Source organism: Nuphar pumila, chromosome 5, assembly GCF_984573655.1.
Source record: "Nuphar pumila chromosome 5, dmNupPumi1.hap1.1, whole genome shotgun sequence".
Classification (NCBI taxonomy): Eukaryota; Viridiplantae; Streptophyta; class Magnoliopsida; order Nymphaeales; family Nymphaeaceae; genus Nuphar; species Nuphar pumila.
In genome coordinates this window covers 31,576,979-31,591,320 of record NC_143253.1, presented here as the reverse complement: position 1 = coordinate 31,591,320, position 14,342 = coordinate 31,576,979, and the positions used below count along the sequence as shown (strand labels likewise).

At 43.1% G+C, this 14,342-nt stretch overlaps 1 protein-coding gene across 1 annotated transcript in view; it reads left to right on the top strand.

Moving 5' to 3' along the window:
* Positions 1–14,342, top strand: part of LOC149837296 (Afadin/alpha-actinin-binding protein) — a 63,296-nt gene that overhangs the window by 40,064 nt on the left and 8,890 nt on the right. The window contains exons 5-13 of the mRNA XM_090008008.1: positions 1,905–2,016; positions 2,585–2,682; positions 10,419–10,515; positions 10,628–10,717; positions 10,901–10,963; positions 11,092–11,166; positions 11,254–11,319; positions 11,403–11,480; positions 14,216–14,326. Coding sequence (XP_089864134.1) covers positions 1,905–2,016; positions 2,585–2,682; positions 10,419–10,515; positions 10,628–10,717; positions 10,901–10,963; positions 11,092–11,166; positions 11,254–11,319; positions 11,403–11,480; positions 14,216–14,326 — 790 coding nt within the window. The remainder of the gene's footprint in view (positions 1–1,904; positions 2,017–2,584; positions 2,683–10,418; positions 10,516–10,627; positions 10,718–10,900; positions 10,964–11,091; positions 11,167–11,253; positions 11,320–11,402; positions 11,481–14,215; positions 14,327–14,342) is intronic.

Genomic DNA, 14,342 nt, shown 5'->3' with positions numbered 1-14,342 from the left:
AGGACAACAAATGTGAGGTCAGAAATTTGTATGTGTGTGTTTTCCTTTGGGAATATCCCTCCCCCTCCCCTGCAAAAAAAAAAAAACTTAATAGTTTAAATGTCCATATTGTCTCTCACTGTCTTTTCTTTCTTCTTTATTTTAGAGAAAGACAGAATCTTACTCACCATTATGTCTTCATGAATCCTGCTTCAAGCTCAAACTGCGTTCAACCCTTCCTCTTCATTCTTGCTTATAAAATGTTCCTTTATTGTTTCGATGGAATTGTTTGGTGTTAAAAAAGGAGACTTGTAATTTCACACCAAACACCCTACCAACTGGCAAACTTTGTTACCCTTAAGGCAACTATCTACCATGCTACTCCACGATTAAAATCAAACTGCATTGTAATTTATCTTTTCACTACTGCTTTCCTCTCCTCTCAACTAGCACCACTGCTTAGGGATGGCAGTGGACGGGAAAAGCGGAGCCCCGCCTCGCCTCATTTGGACCGGGGATGAAGGGCATGAAACGGGGATGGAGGCGGGGATGAAAGTTAAAATCTATCCCCGTGCGATGATGAACTTATGCTTTTTCCTGCCCCACCCCGTCCTGATCACCGCCTTGCCCCCACCCCCCTCTATCCCCAGTCTTTTTAAGGGATGACAATAGATCAAGGGGAAACAGGGCCCACCTCGACCCCATTTGGGCAGGGGATGGAGGCAGAGGTGGGGGTTAAAATCCATCCCCATGCAAAAATGAAGACAGGGATGAATGTTTGGATTTTGAGACGCTGCGGGGGTGGAGACTTTGTCCCCCGCCCAAATCCCTACCACTACCCAAGCTTACTTTTCCCATCTTACTCTTTTACATCAACTTCGACTTTAAAACATGTACCCCAGCCCATTAGTCCATTTGAGTGTAATCCCCAAATTGAAAGTATATACCCAGAAACATTCTGACCCGATTCAAATAATTCATGTTTGGGCCTGATTTATAGACCCGTTCCGAAAAACAGTTCGGACGAAACCGTCCCAATTTGCAACCCTAGACCCACACATGCTCTACCTAAACCACGTTGGATGTTCACATCGGACACAGTACGCGGGTCCCAGTACTAGACCCATATCATCAAAAATTTGTTCCAGGTCGGGTCTGGGTCTGGCCCATCGAAAGGCATTCAGTCTTGCCCGCGTTTTTATCGGCTTTATCGTCGTACGGTCACGCTGTCTCCGTTTTTCAAACAACATAAAATTACTAAAATATTCCTCAAGAAATAGTCAATAACAAAGATATCCCCCAATTGATCAATCCGTGATCATGGTCCCCGAAGAAGGGTACTATGGTCATATAGCAAGGGTTTGACAGTCATTAAAGAAATACGAAAAATAAATGCGAATATTTTTTGAATTTCAGGTCTTCTGCCTGGCGACGTACCAAGCGAAAGCCGTGAAGATTTATTTATTCAATCACTATGTACAAATAAAAAGGATTTTCTTTTTGCATTTTTTTGCTTTTTTCCATCTTCCTTCAAAACCCCCAAATCCCCACATTCTCTCTCTCTCTCTCTCCTCCATTAAAGAAAGATAGCTCGCTCTGAAGATTTCGAAGAGAAGGGAGACGCTCAGATCTTCGCATTCCTCACGATGCCCTAAATCTCTTCTTCTTTTTCTTCTTCTTCTTCTTCTTTGTTTTTTGGCGCAATGCAGGGGTCAAATCAACTTGGATTGGGCATCGGGTGAGGAAATTAGGTTTTTTTTTGTTTTTGTTTTTTCATCGGCATTCTTGATTCGTGCCTATTATGCGGAGAATTGCACTATGTCTCTGTCTGTCTGTGTGTCTCTCTCTCTCTGTATGTGTGCTTGTGGTTATTGTTGTTGTTGTAGGGTTTGAAAGCTGTATGAGTTTGCTGTTGTTGTTTGCAGAGAGTTGGCGTTCGCGGATGCGGGGAATGTGGAGCACTGCGTCATGTATCTTAACCAGACGCTCGTCACTTTCGGGTTCCCGGCCTCTCTCGACTTGTTCTCCAACGATCCGGTGAGCTCTCTCTCTCTCTCTCTCTGTCTGTCTTGTTTATTTCTTTCTTTTTGAACGCACGTAGCAAATGCTCTTGATTTTGGGATACATTTGCGATTTTTACAGCTCTCTCTCTCTCTCATGCACGAGAAAATACTCTGGAATTTGGGGATAAAATTACGTTTTGTACAGCATTCTGTCTATTTCTCTAGAGGAATTGGAAGGTCCGAACCAATATAATCTCCTAACCGTCCTAACCGGATCCAAAATGCATAGTTGCAGGTGGCTTTTCCTTGATCTAAATATTATATGTGTGCATACATGGTGATCGCACTGCTATTTGGGTTCAGCTTTTTCCTGGTTGTGAATTTCTTCTTCTATTTTTCTAAGATTTTGTCAAATTTTAAGACTTTTTTTTTATAATGCTGATATTGTACTGCTGTTTTTTTTTTGAACTCGTTGTGTTGATGGGATTTTAAATTTGGCGATTCATCTATTACTGGGCTTTCAAGACTTTCAAGTATTGATTTTTTTCCTATTATGAAGTTGCTTTCTTTCCCAACGGTTACTTAAAGGTGTAATTTGGCAGGTTTCGATTGCTCGGACATGCAATTGTATATATGCACTGATTCAGCAAAGGCAGCGTGATATAGATTTCAGGGAGTCGGCAAACGACCAGAGGCAGAGGTGAGCTATGTAGCATAGTTCGATTGCTTGCTTCCTTACCCTTCGTTTGGGTTATGTTACTTATATTAACTTCCCATCAATGTTTGTTTAGGAAACCCTTCAGCATTGTCAGCATTCTTTTCATAGGTCTCTTTCTTTGTTTAACTTCTGACAGTTGTTGGACTAGAATGTGACGGTGAGGTAGCGAAGTTGCACAGGAAATCTGACAATGACATGAAATCCGCCTAGGTGAAGGGAACATTTTGGGTTTAACTGTATGCTACTGAATTTAGCTAAACAATGCAAACTTTGTTTGACCCTTTCTTGGACCAATAGTGGATTTTCTGCCGTAGATCTGACTTGACACCAAAAATGTATTGGATTTATGAAATCAAATTGAGACTCAGTAGTAGATATGAAAGTATCAGTCTCTTTTTCTTGCACAAAAGAACTTGTGACATACTCTTGATTCTTCAACCAAATTGATCTCATGCAACTTCTTTGTAGAATTTTGTTCTTCTGTGGTTGGGTGTGATGGCTGGGTGGTGAAGGCATGGTAGCAAAGAGGTTTGGTTTGGTTTTGAGTTTCACCAGGGGACAACCACAAATCTCTAAAGAATGATTTGCTTTTTCTTTTTGATAATTTTATAACTTTTGGACGCTTCTACATTTTCTTCTCTTACTTAGCATAAGTGATACACCATAATACAGCCCTTCCAGGGATGTACAACCATTGCTGAATATTTTGAGAATATCATATCTACTTGATGCAGAGCAGGATCGACCCAGATCCATACAGCCTGACCTAGGCAGGGGACCGGGCATGCACGATGGGATTGAGGATCGGACCCACATAGTGGATCTGACCCAGAACATGGTACCAAGACGCAGGGATGGTGTACCCCTGCGTACTTATTCCAGACGAGCACAGGTTCGAGCATCCCAGGTCCAGCAGCAACGAGAAGACGTCTCGGGTCTAGGATCGGACCCGAGACCCGGATCCAGTTGACGCCTTTAAAAACCTTATTCTAGGGTTGTGTGTGGCAGAGATGATTGGAGATTGCAACAACCTTTTGTTTTCTGAATTGTTTTCTACCAGTAGATTTCCCTTTGTTCTTTATTCCTTCCTATTGCTTGTTTCTATTTAATTTAAAATCATCCTATTGTTCGATTGAAGTGCATATTGAAATAAAGAAAACCCAACACCATCGATTTCGGTGGTTATTCCAATTATTTTCTGAGCAACACACGGTGTGAGAGTCGTGCTCTTTGTTTCAACTTTCAAGTGCTCGTGAAAGTCGATCCCCTTGCTGCATCAAAGTGGTATCAGAGTTCAGCCTTTCCTCCTTCGTCAACGACATGGCTCAAGAGGCGAGGAACGATCTTGCAAGTGAAAAAGAGCGAGAGGAAACCGGTAATGAAGATCCAATGATGCGTATGATGAAAATGATGACCAAAATGCAAGAAAATATGTTGCACATGAACAAAGAAGTGGTAGGGATATCAAAACGGCTGAACGGGATTGAAGGTTGGCTCGTTGCCCTAGAGTCGCCAACAGAGCTGCACACGATGCCAACCCAAAAAATGGGTACAGGAGTGGGCGACTGCTGTCGGTCTCGTCAATGCTGCAGTGATCGACCCAGCCCAACTGAACCGTCAGCCTGCCGTGCAGCCGGAGGGCATCGAGGAGGATCTGTGTTGGAATGCCAGTTGCGAGACACTCCAGCAAGGGGTGTCATTTCTGAACCCTAGCGCGACTACCACTCGGGTGGTCGGAGCCCTCCAGCCGACCTCGAGGCCCATTGGAGACCCTCCCATCGTCGGCCTGGGTGCACAGGCTTGGCACCAACCCACAACCCAGGGGCTGCAGGCCAGACATGGCTTGCAGGGCCCGAGCGTGATGCAGGGCCTGGCTGCAGGTGCGCCTGCATCAGCCCGGGTTGGGGCTGGCCTGTCGACCCTCCCAGCACCCGTGCATGGGGGCTCGGTCGCAGCCCACCAACGAGCAATAGGGGTTGATCCCTTGTGGATCAGACCGAACCCAACATGGTCCGGCCATGAGCCGAGACTAGTGGGGCCCGGACCCAGGTCCCGAGGACCATCCTTTGGCTCCCTGGGAGCAGGTCCGAGTCTTGAAACCCCATACATGACCTACCTAGTTAGGTTCAGTTTGCGGTTTGCCCTAAATCAGACTCAACCCACTACTTTTGATTCCCAAAATGGATCCAATGCCAACCTAAACCCATATCGGACCCGGAGGGAGCTCCAGTTTGAATTTGAGCCGGGTCAAAACCAGACCCATCTTGTTGTGGATCAAAGATCGAGTTCAAACCAGGCCTTCTCACACCACAACTCGATCCATGATCCCACCTACCCCATTCTGGGTCCGATGAATAGTCTAGGACTTGACCCGATCCAGATCCAATCGGGTGATTCATCCCAATACTACACCAACCAAACCCAATACCCGTACCAGACCCAACCCGTTAACCTGTCCCCAATCCAGAACCCCGCACTATACCCGACCCACTACCTCCACCCAAACCCAACCCATAATCCAAACCCATATTATCATGTTCCTACCCACCTAGAGCCCGAGACCCGACCAACCCTTCCACCATTAGTTGGACCTCTTGTCGTACTGGTGCCTCAACACCAACCACAGATGGTTCCCACTCACGGGGGGGTGCAAACCGAGCCCGTTTCCAGCAGTCGCCATGCATATTCAGTAGGGGCCAGCGCAACCTCAGCGCCGACCACACATTATGGGGGTTCGTCAGCACCAGCCTCCAGGCGAGCAGTACCGTGAGGGTGATGATGAAGCAGTGTTGGATGATGACGCTTTCTGGAACGAATATCCTACAGGAATGGTGGAGACTCGTCAGCAGAGAGCACCAGAGCACCAGAGCACCAGAGCACCCCTCCACCTACGGGGTGAAGCTAGACCTTCTGGAGTTCGCAGGACGATTCGATGCAGAGCAGTTCTTCGACTGGGCTTATGTCGTACAGTTTTTCTTCAACTACCACACTGTAGCTGAGCACCGTCGTGTCTCTCTAGCATCCACCCGATTGAGGGGCCTAGCGCATACATGGTGGGTTGAGCTGCAGAGGTCGAGGGAACGACAGGGACTAAAGCGCATACAGTCATGGGAGGAGATGCAGTCCAAGTTCGTGCCATCGAACCACGTTGAGAGAGCCTACAAGGAGTACCTGACCCTGCGTCAAGGCACCCGTACTGTGGCGGAATACACTGCTGAGTTTCATCGTCTATCCTTGCGAGTGCAGATCGAGGAGACCACCTACCAGCAGGTCACGATGTATATTTCTGGTCTTCGTCCTGCTATTGCTGATGATTTCAGTTGTGTCACAGTCGAGTCATTGGATCAGGTAAGCAGTTATGCCATGAATGTGGAGGAAAAATTGAAAAGGAGGCAGGAATATAGGACCTCCCGTAGTGACCAGTTCACTCGACCGAAGTCGAGTTTCCCAACCAGGGGAGTAAGCTCCCCTAGGAAAGAAGACTCAAAGTCCAATCCTAGAATAGACCCTAGCAAACCCGACCAGTCCGGACCTGCATACAATACCCGATCCAAAGCCAAACCTAGTGAGTCTACCATCCGTTGTTTTAGGTGTCAGGAGTTAGGACATGTCGCGTCCAAGTACCTCACCGTGAACAAGAACGCCCATCTCGTCGAGGATATTGTTGAGTCTGAGGGTGAGTCATTGGTTGAGGAAGAGGGTGAGAGGGAAGTCGTAGAGTTCAACGGCAACGTCGAAAATTTATTGTCCATCCGTCATGTTTTGAACGCACCCTGAGAGTCGACCCCTGTAAAATGGTTGCAGAACAACATTTTTAGAATCTGGTGCAACTGTGAGGGTCATGCGTGTGATGTTATTATCGACACTGGTGCGTGTGAGAATATGGTATCCGAGAGTGTCGTGTCCACCTTGAACTTGAAAATGGAGAAATTGTCCCAACCATACAAGATGGCATGGTTCAAGAAAGGAAACGAGGTTCTCATCACCCAACGTTGTTTAGTTTGGTTCTCCATGGGGGAGCATTACCATGATGAGGTGTGGTGTGATGTAGCCCCTATGAGTGCGTGTCACATTCTTTTGGGTCGCCCCTAGCAGTTTGATTGCAAGACCATTCACGATGGTCGTAGGAATACGTACTCCTTTATTTTTAAGGTCCATAAATTAGTCTTCCTCCCTATCAAGGAGACCAATTTCCTCACTGTGGATAGGCCTGAGCGAGTTCTCAGGCTCGCGGGCCTCTCTTACCGGTCTTTCTTGAGCCATTGTCGGGAGGATGGTTATTGTTATGCCCTGGTGGCTAAGTCGTTGATGAATATGTCTTTGTTCGTTCCTGTGGATATCACCCCTCTTCTTGAGGAGTTTCGCGACATTATGCCATATGACCTTCCTGATGGTGTACCTTCGATGAGGGTGGTTCAACACGCTATTGATTTTGTCCTGGGATCGAGTCTCCCTAACCTCTCTGCGTATCGCATGAACCCATCCGAGCATGCCCAGTTGTTGAGGCAGGTTCATGAGTTGCTGCAAAAGGGGTTTATTCGTGAGAGTGTGAGCCCTTGCGTCGTACCCGCCCTGCTCACCCCTAAGAAAGATGGGTCCATGCGCATGTGTGTTGATAGCCGAACAATCAATCACATCACTGTCAAATACCGTTTTTCCATTCCTCGTTTGGATGATATGTTTGATATGTTGGCTGGTGTCTCTATTTTCTCCAAAATTGATTTAAATAGTGGGTACCACCAAATCCGTATTCGAGAGGGGGATGAATGAAAAACGGTATTCAAGATACGTGATAGATTGTATGAGTGGTTAGTCATGCCATTTGGGTTATCAAATGCCCCAAGTACTTTCATGAACATAAAGACCCAAGTATTGCGTCCTTGTATAGGAAAATTTGTCGTTGTCTATTTTGATGACATTTTGATTTATAGCTCGTCTTTGTCTGATCATTTGAGTCAGGTCTTATTGATTTTAAGGAGGGAAAAGTTATATGTCAATGCCAAAAAGTGTGAGTTTATGACGTCAAGTGTTGTGTTTTTGGGCTTTATTGTGTCGTCTGGCGGAGTTAAGGCGGATCCCGCCAAGGTCCGTGCGGTTGTAGATTGGCCTACCCCAAAGACTATAGGAGAGATCTGGAGTTTCCACGGGTTAGTCACTTTCTACCGTCGTTTTGTGAGAAACTTCAGCACCCTCATGGCCCTTATCACGGAGTGCCTAAAGGGGACTAGTTTTCACTGGACGCCTGCCGCGGGAAAGGCCTTCATGCTTATCAAAGAGAAAATGACTAGTGCCCCCGTCTTAGTCCTTCCTGATTTTAGCGCAGTCTTTGAGGTTGAGTGCGATGCCTCTAAAGTAGGAATTGGTGCAGTCTTGAGTCAGAACCGCAGACCCAATGCTTTCTTTAGTGAAAAGCTGACCCAAGCCAGGTGCCAGTACTCCACTTATGATGTTGAGTTTTATGCCGTGGTACAAACCTTTCGTTATTGGAGGCATTATCTTATTTATAAGGAGTTTGTCTTGTACACAGATCATGAGGCGTTAAAGAATTTGAATAGTCAAAAGTAGTTGAGTGCCCATCATGCCAAGTGGGTTAGTTTCTTGCAAGAGTACACTTTCACTATTCACCATCAATCAAGTACTCTGAACAAGGTAGCTGACGCACTTAGCAGGAAGAATAGTCTTTTGGTGACTATGTCAGTACAGGTCATTGGGTTCGAGCAGTGCAAGGAGTTGTACCCAATGGACCCCGACTTCCAACAGGTTTGGGAAGGGTGCCTCTCCCCTGATAGCACAACTGACCCACAGTTCAGTATACATAACGGTTATCTCTTTCGAGCTAACAAGTTATGTGTACCTGCATTCTCTCTTAGACTCTAGTTGATTTTTGAGTTACATGAAGGGGGACTAGTTGGGCATTTTGGACATGATAAGATGTTCGCTTTGTTAGATGAACGCTACTTTTGGCCCAAAATGTGCAAAGATGTTGTCAAGTTTGTTCATAGTTGTCGAGTGTGTCAGGTGTCCAAGGGTCGTCATCAGAATAGTGGTCTGTATACTCTGTTGCTCATCCCTGAGCGACCCTGGGAACATGTGTCCATGGATTTTATTGTGGGTCTTCCCAGAACCTCGCGCCGTTTTGATTCCATCTTAGTTGTGCTTGTCCGATTTTCCAAGATGGCTATCTTTGTCCCGTGTAAGCGAACTACCGATGCTTCGTTAGTAGCCTCGTACTACTTCAAGGACGTGGCCCGTTTTCATGGATTGCCTCACATGATCACCTCAGATCGTGACACACGTTTTATGAGCCATTTTTGGAAATCGTTATGGGCCTTATTGAAAACCAAGCTCTAGTTTAGCAGTGCATATCACTCGCAAACCGATGGTCAAACCGAAGTCGTGAACTGCACCCTACGGAACTTGTTAAGGAGTCTCGTTGGAGACGAGAATGTCAAAACATAAGACCTAGTCTTGCCTCAAGCCGAGTTCGCATATAACAACTCCATCAACCGGTCCACGGACAAGTCTCCTTTTTAAGTGGTTTATGGTCGGTCACCTACTCATGTAGTAGATCTAACCCTTGTGACCAGTCTCCTAGACCCATCCCCAGACGCGTTTGATGCCGTTGAGTACATGCGTGATATTCATAGACAAGTCCGAGCCAAACTTGTTGAAAGTTACGAAGCCTACAAAGCTTTCGTAGACCAAGGTTGTCGAGATGTCCAGTTCCAAGTCGGTCAGTTAGTATGGGTTTACCTGCGCCCTGAGCATTTTCTAGTGGGTACTTATGGCAAGTTGAGTCCTAAGAAATATGACCCTTTCAAAATTATTCGGCGATTGGGTCCGAATGCCTACCTTCTTGAACTGCCTGAAGATTGACACATTTTGCCTATCTTCAATGTGTCTGATCTATATGCTTCCAGTGGGGACAACAAGTCGTCAGAGCTGACTTCTTCCTGAGCAGGATCGACCCAGATCCATACAGCCTGACTCAGGCAGGGGACTGAGCATGCATGATGGGATTGAGGATTGGACCCACATAGTGGATCCGACTCAGAACATGGTACCAAGACGCAGGGATGGTGTACCCCTGCGTACTTATTCCAGATGAGCACAGGTTCGAGCGTCCCAGGTCCAACAACAACGAGAAGACGTCTCGGGTCTAGGACCGGACCCGAGACCCGGATCCAGTTGACGCCTTTAAAAACCCTATTCTAGGGTTGCGTGTGGCAAAGATGATTGGAGATTGCAGCAGCCTTTTGTTTTCTGAATTGTTTTCTTCTAGCAGATTTCCCTTTGTTCTTTATTCCTTCCTATTGCTTGTTTCTATTTAATTTAAGATCATCCTATTGTTCGATTGAAGTGCATATTGAAATAAAGAAAACCCAACACCATCAATTTCGGTGGTTATTCCAATTATTTTCTGAGCAACGCATGGTGTGGGAGTCATGCTATTCGTTTCAACTTTCAAGTGCTTCTGAAAGCCGATCCCCTCGCTGCATCACTGCTGTTGCCATTTCCAATTAATATATTTCTTAGAATTCAATTCTGGTTTAAGGGAGAGGTCATTTCTGAATGTTTTAATATGGTAAGATGTTTTTTATTGTTACTTTGTTCTCTTGGACTTAATTTGGTGTAGCTGAATGTCTATTCCTGTATATAATTGACGGAATCTGTTTAATCTTTTTCTCTTAACATCATGCATTATATTTCCCTTCCAGATTACTATCAGATATATCAAGATTAGAGGCTAAGGTTGAGAGGCTTGAAGCACAGTTGACTGCCAAGGACAGAGAGATAGCCACATTGACACGCACGGTTAGTTGCTATGCTGTGCTTTCACATCTTCAGTTATCCTGTTATAGAATCCTGTGAGCATTTGTTACAATATCTTTTGTTAACACACCATCCTAAATTTTTGGTTGATCAGGAAGCTAAAGCAGCAGCCACATTTAAGGCCCAGATTGAAAAGTTGCAACAGGAGCGTGATGAGTATCAAAGGATGGTTATTGGAAACCAGGTGCTGAATTTCTCATCAAATTGAGCCAATAAGACATGTCCTACTGGCTTCTTTTCCTCGAAAAGATATTTATAATCTATTGTGCTTGCCAACACAGAGATCTTGTTATCTTTAACTTTATATTGATGACTGTTGTAACATCATAAACTGTTGGTTCTGATCTATTTTCAAATCGTATTGAAGCAAGTACGCACTCAGCAAATACATGAAATGAAAAAAAGGGAGAAAGAGTATGTAAAGTTGCAGGTACAACCCTCACAAATTTACCATGCTTATCATATATGTATAGGATGGAGCTGTTATTTCCAGGAGAATTTCTTAAAATGGAAAACCTGTTATTTGCAAGTGGCTGATGGCATTTTGTCATTGTGCAGGAAAAGTTAAATCAAGTCTTGATGGAGAAAAAGAAAGAATCTAGGTCAGGCATGGAAATAATGAACCTGCTTCAGGTAGCTTAGAATGTATCTATAAACACAAACAATGGTTTTAATGATTGTATGAAGTTACCATGGTTTCACATGATTTTTTTTATGCAGAAAGAAGGCCGACAACGCGGGACATGGAACGGGAAGAAAGCTGATAGTGATTTCTACAAAATGATTGTGAGAAAAGTTTATATATGATTTTTCCTTTAGTTCACGTCATATTATTATTATTTTTTTAGCTCTTATCTTGCTACTGGTAGGTTGATGCATATGAGGTGAAGAAGCAAGAGTTAATGGCAGAGAATGCAGATCTTCGAGCATTATTACGTTCAATGCAGGTAATAAATAGAGTAGAGAACTCTTAGAGATATTGCTGTCTAGCATATAGATTATGCCTATAAAATAGTATATCGTATGGCCAAACACCTGTTAAACCTAAGACTTTAAAAGACAGAAATTTACTGAGATATTTATATTCATGCTTTGTTGCTTTAGCTTGAACTCTTGCATTGTACCAAGCATATCCATGTCATTTCCTCTACTTGTGCCCATGTCTAAGGGCACATTTGGTTGCTCCTTTAAGAATGATTCTGAATCAATGTGATTCAGAATCACATGGGCTCTCAACCAAACATAAAAAGGTAACCTGTGAGAAACTGAATCTCATTTGCCTTTGCAAATGAGAGTCACTTTCTAATTTGTGTGAGATTCAGAATCACATTTTCACCCATGTGATTCTGAATCACATTGATTCAGAATCATTATTTAAAGGAGCAACCAAAAGTGCTCTAAGTGACATAAGGAATCACCAGAATGTTTCCTGTTGGAAGCTAGAGCAAATGACAGATTAGCACATTCAAAGTGTAATCCAGCTACAATTGATTGGAGTGGATGTCTAATCAGCTATTTTTCATGTTTCTAGTAGCTGCAGTGTCAGTCCTTCTGTGACAAGGCAAGCTTTGACAGTGTTGATTTGCCAATGTGGATTCTTGATTGGTGCTTGCAATATAAAAATAGGGTTTTAGCAGACCAATGGATACGTTCTTTGTAAAGTTCAGGTTGATATGTACATGCATTTCTTTGCTGCTTGTCCATTGTTTACCTAGAGAGAGCTTTGTTCCAAATCTAGTGTCCCCTATTGAACTCAAATTTTAATAATTGTCTTGCAATATGAAATGAGTGTTAGTTTTTCAGGGAGCATTCGATGGTAGCGCTCTGGTTAAGTTATTAAGTGTATGAAGTGTGATGACTCTTGTATATGCATATGTTTATGCTTGTATCAGAATCAGAAAATGAGTGAGTGCATAAAAGCTGATAGACATTGAAAGTCACCTGCCTTTGTCTGTCTATGTATGTATGCCTTCTTGGAAGCTTATTAGCTGAACTCAGTTTCAATATTAATGGGATATTTATGTTACATGCTCAAGGGCATAGGTGTTAGTGTTGATTTGGGTATGGAGTTAGAGATACATTGAGTCTGAAAAAACAGGATATGAGGTAGCACATGCAAGATTCAACATGTCTAGGCATGTTTAAACTTCGAACTCTGAAGGGAGAAAGTGAGTGAGACAAGTAATTATGGCATAAGGGACTAGTAAGTAAAGATTACATTACATTTCATAAATTTCTGTTTGGTTTTTCACATAAAATAATGCGATCTTATGATGACAAATTTCAATCATTCTGGATTTTCTGATTTTAGTGAAAATTAACAAAGCGAATTTCAAAGAACATGTTTTGATATAAAAATAACGAAGGATGAAACTAAAATTGCGAAGAGAATGTTCATACCATATATTTCTGTAAATGTTGAAAACCTATGTGGAGTGTCCAAAGCTTAAATGCACTTCATACTCTATGAGCAAAAGACTAAGAGCGGCCAAAAGCATTTTGGATGTCTTGGTCTCAAGAAGAGTTGGACATGAATGTGGCTGGTTGTTAGCAGTGTCCATGTTCTGATGTAATTGATTTCTGCAGTCTTGCCATTTTCAATTTGCGATATTATAAATTTCTACTACTATTCTTTGGAATAATTAAACTAACAACTTTCTGCCACATGTCTGATTTTGTATGGCATTGTTTTCATTATATTATCTGTGATATACTCTCTTTTCATAAAAGATAACAACTAAGACAGTTCTTTATTGGTTATTCTTTTTGTCTTTTCAGACCATATATGACCTTTGCATTGCATCAATTATAGATCTCCAGTGATTAACAGCATGAAACATCATTGCAGATTGTTGTTTTCGACTGCTGATTGCAATCATGTCATTCTTTACTGCTTAGATATGTAACTTGTAATATCTTCTTATCAGCTTTATTAACGAATTTAAGCCTACAAGTTTCAAGCACTCAAAAAATCTTGAGTTGTATGGATCCCATTATTCCATTGTCCTTTGGCCAACAGAAGCTGCAATGTTCATGTTCATGGAATGTAATATGATACAAGGTGCAGGGACTTGGAGAAGGGAGAGAGAGATATGATTAAAGATTAGGAGGCAGGCCTTAAGATGTGACAAGAAAGAATATGAGTGGCTCAAGGTTTAGTTCACACAAAAAGTTAGTCAACTCGTAAGGCCCATTTAATGTAGACGAGACAAAAGCTTGGTGATGATAACTTCTCGTAGTTAGAAAGAGTCAAAACTATGATAAAACATGGCAGTCGTCACAATGCCCTTTGTCTATGATTAGTGACATGGAAATAACATCACGTGGAAGTTCTTGTTATGTACTGATGTTAGGTATCCATAAAGTGCTCATTTAGGCATCCATATTACATAAGTCAACACTTTCAGAAGATTGGCTAAGCATCAGTTATATGTTATATGTTATATTAGCTTTGTTATGCAAACAAATGTATCAAACATGTAAAATTGAGATTTTGTGTGGTCTTCTTGAATAGTATATTGGGAGACATTCTTATACATATATAGTTTGCTGAAGGTTACTTGCAGATGGATCTTTTATTCGTAACCAGTAGGCAATATTGTGAATGGGTTACTATGAAACTGTTATCAATCTTCCTCATGGTTGATATTTGATCTTTTACAAGTAGCTGTTCGATGTACAGATGGACATGCGTGACTTCTTGAATGCACCAAATGGATTATCCAAGCAGAACGTGGCTCTTAATGAAGGGGCTGATTCTCAGTCTCCACCGACACCATTAGGTGGTCTAACGGTATTATTTCTCTCTA